Source organism: Limulus polyphemus, unplaced genomic scaffold (assembly GCF_000517525.1).
Source record: "Limulus polyphemus unplaced genomic scaffold, Limulus_polyphemus-2.1.2 Scaffold13473, whole genome shotgun sequence".
In the NCBI taxonomy this organism is placed as follows: domain Eukaryota; kingdom Metazoa; phylum Arthropoda; class Merostomata; order Xiphosura; family Limulidae; genus Limulus; species Limulus polyphemus.
This window is the reverse complement of record NW_013679083.1, coordinates 1-7889: the sequence shown is the minus strand read 5'-3', so window position 1 is coordinate 7889 and position 7889 is coordinate 1. Positions and strand designations below refer to the sequence as shown.

Here is a 7889-nt window from a genome sequence, read left to right as displayed (position 1 = left end):
AAAAAAAGAGAGCGTTTAAAACCTATGGTCATCGGTGTGAAACCCGAATGTTTTGTGTTTTATATTTATGTGTGTGTGTGTTTTTGTATTTATTTCATACGTAGAATACATAACACATTCACTAAAATGAAGTTATACAGAAACAGATGGAAAATATTTGTTAAAAGAAATGAATTGGATCCCATAATTTCATTATAATGCTCTTACTAATTATAAGACAAGTCAGACTATATGTCAGTCGTTGTAGTTATAAAAAGCTAAGACAAGTCAGAGTATATGTCAGTCGTTGTAGATGGAAAATATTTGTTAAAAGAAATGAATTGGATCCCATAATTTCATTATAATACTCTTCGTTGAACAGTTACGGAATGGCACCAACCTCTACGGGAAGACCGGTGCCTTCTCCTGGAAATGGACCCCACGGAGATTACCCAAATCCATCAGGTGCTCTTAGTGCAGCAGCACTTGTAGCAAGAGCTGCTGCTACTGCCACTGCTACTGCTACTGCTAGTGTTGTAGCATTCCACGAGCAGCACCAAGAAGCAGTAATGGGTGCCCAGTATGGTGGTCAGGTAATAATGTTTTGTTGTTATTTTCAAGTAATTCGGGGTTGTTCAGTTTAATCAGTTAGTGTTGTGACTCATGAAAATAATCAAATAATAAATTATGAGTGTGTCTGATTACTCCAGCTATTCAAGTCTCATGTGAGAATAATCTATCAGTTGAATGTAATTAATTAATGAGCCGAACAATTAATTGATTAACATATTCCACTAATCACCCAGCTCTTCAGGTTTGAATAAATAATCAAAACAGTTGTAATTTAAAGAAGACAATAGGGTATTAATTTTCCAAGTAACTAACAATCCCACGTTCAGTAACATCACTCAAGGTAGTTTTATCAGTGATTAGGTATTAATCCTTTATCAGTGGTTCATAATCTTATATCATTTATTCTATGTCTACCTGAAATAATCTTGTCAATGGATAAAACTGTTCTGCTATTTTTTAAGTGTTCGAAGAGTTATTACATAAATTATTTCACCTCAGTCTAAGTTTGTAATAAATAAAGACCTCATTTCTCTAGTGATAAATATATATTAGTCGTGTAATGAAAGTGAATTTTTGAGAAACAAACCTTAGAAGATAAATAAGTATTAGGGACTAGTCAGTAACTAACTTTCTTTATATTTCATTGTTTGAAATATATATGTTTTTTGTTGTAGTTATAAAAAGCTAAGACAAGTCAGAATATATGTCAGTCGTTGTAGTTATAAAAAGCTAAGACAAGTCAGAATATATGTCAGTCGTTGTAGTTATAAAAAGCTAAGACAAGTCAGAGGACAGTAGAAGATGATTTAAACTTGTTTCTGTTTTTTCTCCACTCTCAATCAAATAAATTTCATCTAATTTACCAGATGCAGGGTATGAAAGACCAACAGCAATACCACGGTGCTCCTGGAAATCCACATTTATCAAATGGCCTTGCACAAATGGAGAACCCCATGATATCCATGGATGAATCAAGTGGAGTAATGAACAACCCCATGATGAACCCCTTCAACTCCCACATGGGAATGAATGACTCCATGACCATGACTAATGAGCTGCACAAAGTGGGTATGCAACTTGTACCAAATATGGGAAGTGGGATCGGTCCCCAGCACAGAAATCGTCCAACACCATATCCGAGTCCTGCCCAGCATCTAGCGGAGAAACGACAGCCACCGTACAACAGCGGCGTAATTCCACAGTATAACACTAACATGCCATCGTATGGATTCAATGCTCAACATTCATACAGTTCTTCAGAGGTGGGCTTCTATTGCAGCTTTAGATACACCATAAGGTTCTTTAGTGAAGCTCTCTTATTGTGAAATATTGCTGTCATATATGTAAAACATCAAGTATTTAATAATTAGTTACATATATCGCTTGGTTCTCCACTTCTGGCTAGTTTCAGTATGATAACATTGTGTTCTGTATATATACTGTTTTCCAAAATTAGGGGGGGCACAAAGTCCAAGCATTTTTATTCCTCTTTACAAGTGACTTATTTTTCTAACTAAAGTCTGTTTAGCCAGAAATCCATTGGTGGTATTTTAATACACTTCATAGGAATGTCTCGATTCCCCCGACTTTCTATTCCTGTTTAAAGATAAGTGTTAAATAATGTGAGAGATTTAATATCTCTTTTTGCCCTGAAAAAAAAAAAAGCTACTAAATTTTTCTGAAACAGATTATCTTTGTTTCTACGATATGTGTAGCCGTTTATTAACTATGGTCTTTTTTTATTCTTTAAGTGGAGATGACTGATCGGGATTTCATGACAGTATCAATGAATTTCTGTCCTATTTTTGATAATCTTTTAGGGTTATTCTTTTCAAGTAATGCAAGCCACTTTTTAAATTGTTTCAATGGCTCTTTTGGGTACCTTAAAAATATTTATATAGTGTTTTTCTTTATTATCGTATCAAAATGTAATAGATTCTTTGGTATGAACAACAAGAGTACAATTTGTATAAAAAATATTGAGTGATTTCCTTACTTACAATTAATTAAGACTAACTGGTTGTTCTCAGACTTGTTAAAGAATCAATTAAACTGAAAAGTAAACACAACGTGATGGTATACCTACTCATTTAGGTATATTGCTAGTCTATTTCCTCGACAAGCTTTGATTATTTGAAACATCCCTTATCCAAACAACTACACTGACCAATCTTACAATATTACTTTGCTTAAAGTGAGAAAGAGTGTTGTATAAGATTGACGAGAAAACTAAATCAATGTGTGTAGAAGAAACAAACACACTGGAAGCGAAGCTATCTATATAGATGAATGTTTTATTATCTGTAAGTGAAACTTGAGTTATCAGTAGAAAATTCCAAGATACAATTTCTGTTGAACTTTTAGTATCCTGGAGTCCAGTCTTCCCAATTCGTGAAACAGCCACACCATTACCCTCCATCTTTACAACAACAGCCCCTCCCTTCTATGCCTTACCCACCTCAACAAACAATACGACCGTCCATGAGGCCTCCTTTTATGGCACAACAGAACCAGTATTACCCATCAAATCAACTGAATGGTTCCACACCACAGCAAATGCCATATGAGCAGCAAACGTACAATGGGAACACTTATGGTAACCCTCCATGTTATCAGGTTTGTAAATCTTGAACTCTCTTTACTTTATAAAAAAATATGGATGTGTAGAGACAGTATTGTTTAGAAAGGTGTGAAATTAAAAAACCTAGCCAAATGTTCGATAAAATGTATCTGTTCATTACAGTGATAAGTTTGCAGACTTACCATGCTAAAATCTGGGGTTCATTTCCCTGTAGGGAACAGAATGCTGATAGTCAAGTGGAGCAGCTTTGCACTAACAAAAAGATATTGATTACACTTTTAAACTCAGGATGTAGAAATGGACAACTGATTTACAGATAGTGTTCTTAATAATCACTTTTGTGTAACTTGCCTGTCATAAAGTGGAAATATTATTCTGTCTAAAGGCCTGGTACTTGGAGTTTCCATATTAAATAAAAACATTTACTATTATGTTGGAAATGTTTTATTGGCAGGATTTACTGATTTACAGATAGTGTTCTTAATAATCACCTTTTGTGTAACTTGCCTGTCATAAAGTGGAAATATTATTCTGTCTAAAGGCCTGGTACTTAGAGTTTCTATATTAAATAAAAACATTTACTATTATATTGGAAATGTTTTATTGGCAGGAAATGGACACTGTTTAGCTGTTTGATTACTTATAATTAATTCTTTAAGATGCCAAGATATGTATTGTTCTTGAAATTCTAGCACAGACTAATTAGCTACCAGCAGCCACCATTACCAACAAATCCTACACCACCCCTCACATCAGCTTCAGGAATGACCCCCTACTTCACGTCCGGATACTATACAGTTAAATGTTACTCATTACACCATAGAGAATGCTTAAAACAACTCAAATATTCCAGAAACAGGGCATGTGTTGGTCAACAACATATACATGTGTTGGTCAACAACATATTATATTATTAAGATTCCTTTTTACTGGATAAAAAAACAACTACACACAAAACATCTCGGTAGATGACTTACTTTTTTGGTGTACCATCGGCTTTACGTCACCATGGCTGTTTCTACTAAAATGTAGCTTATGAATCTTAGGTTAATATGTCTGAAAGATGGCTTATTAAATGTTTTATTGTCAAGTGTTGTTTAATAAATATTATAATTAAAGTAGCAGTCACTACAATATAATTTTTTTTTAAATAATAATGATAACATTTCCTGTGTAATTAGTATATACACACACATATAAAATTGCTAAACAAAGTTCGATAAGAATATATCACTGATTATGGTATTTGTGGTTAGTTTTCTGTTTATAACACATTAAGTACAAACTTGAAGGCCATGGTGTTTTATATTGAGTTACCCATAAACCATATATATTTAGAAAAATAACAACTCTTGTGAATCAATGTAACGGAAATCTACACGTATGTGCTCTGAGAAGTGTATTACAGCCATGTTTAGGTTTGTTAACTAAAGCCTGTTTTATGATCTGGAGTTCAATAGTTGTGTGTGTGTTCGTAAAAATCAAGATGTAAACTTATTTGTTATCAGATATACAGAGTATAATACTTGTGGTTACAATGTTTCACCAGGTTAACCTGGCATCATCGGGTACAATGAGTGGAAGTGTTACTTATAAATATCACAAAATGCTGGTGAAACGTTTTAACCGTCGATATTATAACTTGTATATCCAATAATAAATACGGTCTTAGAAAGTTTTATATAACAGATGCAAATTCTATTGGTAAATATCAAGAAATAGATGGGAATACATTTTTTGAATGATTAATAGATCTATAGCCTATGTAAGAATTATTGCAGGAAATCTAATGCTGTTTTATTTTACAGAAGATAATGAGTTGAGGCTCACTTTTCCCGTTAGAGATGGCACTATTTTGCCTTCTTTCCGTTTGGAACACAATCTCGCTGTCAGCAATCATTTCTTCCAGCTTAAGCCATCCATATATCAAACTCTACTAATGCGTTCAGATTTGGAGTTACAATTGAAATGCTTTCATCATGAAGACAGGCAGATGAACACCAACTGGCCTTCTTCGGTGCAAGTGTCCGTCAATGCAGTACCCATTACTATTGATAGAGGGGAAAGTAAAACATCCCACAGGCCCTTATATCTTAAGGAAGTGTGCCAATCGGGACGAAATACCATTCAGATCACAGTGACAGCTTGCTGTTGTGTACGTGCACTATTTCAACTAAATACTTAGATACATTAATAAAAAATTATCAAACTATCAATCATTGATTACTGTTATATGTTTAGTATCGGAAACAATACATTCTAATCTTTATAAGTAGAAACTAAAATATGTATATTTAATTAGTGATACTGATTGACATTTAGTTATGCTCTAAGTAACATAGCTTGCTATTATTGAAAGTTAATATTAACTGTATATAAAAAATTTATTTGTGTTTCTATATGTTATATGAACTAGAAGAAGGTGTCTATTTAGGTAGTAAAAACTGTATGAAGGATAATGTTCCCTTCTTTCTTTTGTTATTAAATCCCTAATGACATCATTAGATAACTGTATGAAGGATAATGTTCCCTTCTTTCGTTTGTTATTAAATCCCTAATGACATCATTAGATAACTGTATTTATTAAAGACTCCATCAACCAGAGCTAGCTGGCTCGATTACCATTATGTTTAGCACGGCAATTGGAAACTGTCCCACAGTCTACACGGGGTATTGTGTTTTAGGATTTTTGCCCGAGAATGGGGATAAAAGAAACCATAAAATAAGACACACTTCCACTTCTTTATTGGCTTTCGTCCTCCACAAACCATAGTTGGCTGGATCAATTACTGAAAAATGTGCATGGTAACTAGAAACTGTCTGACAGTGTATGGTCTGTTATGTTTTAGAATTTTTGCCTGAAAAGGTGGGTAAAAAAAAGACCCTGATATAGTCCACATTTTCACTTTTTTATAGATTTTGGCTTTGAATTTAAAGATATAAGTACTTAATCAGTTAAATCAGTTATTACCTTTCACAATCTAAAGTACACAATTAGTATCTAATGATGTCATTAGGGATTTAATAACAAAAGAAAGAAGGGAACATTATCCTTCATACAGTTATCTAATGATGTCATTAGGGATTTAATAACAAAAGAAAGAAGGGAACATTATCCTTCATACAGTTATCTAGTGATGTCATTAGGGATTTAATAAGAAAGAAAGAAGGGAACATTATCCTTTGAGTGCAGTGTTTACTGTTACATGTACGACAACCAATCACAGTGCAGTGTTTTTGAGATTAGAATACATTCTTTCAAGGATCCTTAACACTGAATCTGGTATAAGCTATAGATTCATGTAGAATTAAAGTGAGTCAGAAAACTGTAAAAAAATGTCAGAGATAGTTAGTATCTTTAAAGTAGTTAAACAAAAAACCACTTTAATAAGTTATATACAAAGTGGTGAATAACTGAATTCAAGAATGACGTAAAGGATAGTTATTAAACTATTTTACTGAATGGCTAAACTCATGTAGAATAAATTGTAACGTGTGGTCTTTAAATACTTCTTATAATAGAGATGATCCTTCACACGCATGTTTGACATCCATCACCCAGAGTTGGTTGGCTCAATTACTGACATTGTTTATGATAACTCAAAACTGTCCATCAGTGTATAAGAGCTATTTTATTTTAGGATTTTTGCCCGAGAATGGGGATAAGAAAAGCACCTAAAATAGGATACATTTCCACTGTTTACTGTACATGTACGACAACCAATCAGCTACTGGAGAGCTTTTGTTATTGATTCAAAGCCATGCAGATCAACACTATACTGTATTGGAAAAGTTTGTCTTCTTTATACTTGTGGGGTTTATGAGTCCTTTTAAATCACCATACAGTAACCTAACTTGAGTTAGATGTGTGAATAATGTTAGGGTGTTGGGCAGCAGACTTCTATCTTTTCAGTTTTACCTTCAATGAAAAAGAAATGAAATATCTAACATATATACATATATATGTCTCTTCTTTATTATTTAGAAATAAGTCATTGGTCCATGGAATGAAAACACTTAGCATTGTAAGATTCAGAAGCTTTTTTTAAGAATAACTGATCAATACATTTGTACAATTACTGTTACATGTATGACAACCAATCACAGTGCAGTGTTTACTGTACATGTACGACAACCAATCACAGTGCAATGTTTACTGTACATGTACAACAACCAATCACAGTGCAGTGTTTACTGTACATGTACGACAACCAATCACAGTGCAGTCAGTGGTCAACCTGAAGGTTTATAATGCCACAAACTGCCATTAAACAGCATGTAGTCTATGTCAGGAACAGATCTATCACAGTTAAACAGTATGAAGTCTATGTCAGGAACAGATCTATCATAGTTAAACAGCATGAAGTCTATGTCAGGAACAGATCTATCATAGTTAAACAGCATGAAGTCTATGTCAGGAACAGATCTATCATAGTTAAACAGCATGAAGTCTATGTCAGGAACAGGTCTGTCATAGTTAAACAGCATGAAGTCTATGGCAGGAACAGGTCTGTCATAGTTAAACAGCATGAAGTCTATGTCAGGAACAGGTCTATCATAGTTAAACAGCATGAAGTCTATGGCAGGAACAGATCTATCATAGTTAAACAGCATGAAGTTTATGTCAGGAACAGGTCTATCATAGTTAAACAGCATGAAGTCTATGTCAGGAACAGATCTATCATAGTTAAACAGCATGAAGTCTATGTCTATGTCAGGAACAGATCTATCATAGTTAAACTGCATGAAGTCTATG

General features: G+C 33.7%; 1 protein-coding gene across 1 annotated transcript; it reads left to right on the top strand.

Moving 5' to 3' along the window:
- The first annotated feature begins 365 nt into the window (after positions 1 to 365).
- On the top strand, positions 366 to 4050 carry LOC111084085 (zinc finger MIZ domain-containing protein 1-like). Its single transcript, XM_022380876.1, has 4 exons — positions 366 to 572; positions 1419 to 1814; positions 2917 to 3168; positions 3826 to 4050. Exons 1-4 carry the CDS (start codon positions 369 to 371, stop codon positions 4048 to 4050), a joined length of 1077 nt encoding a protein of 358 aa, XP_022236584.1. The 5' UTR covers positions 366 to 368.
- Positions 4051 to 7889: the final 3839 nt, after the last annotated feature.

Coding starts and splice junctions, on each gene's coding strand:
- LOC111084085 (XM_022380876.1), top strand. CDS start 369: ATGGCACCAACCTCTACGGGAAGACCGGTGCCTTCTCCTGGAAATGGA. Junction 1,815..2,916: donor ATTCATACAGTTCTTCAGAG/GTGGGCTTCTAT, acceptor TTGAACTTTTAG/TATCCTGGAGTCCAGTCTTC. Junction 3,169..3,825: donor GTAACCCTCCATGTTATCAG/GTTTGTAAATCT, acceptor TTGAAATTCTAG/CACAGACTAATTAGCTACCA.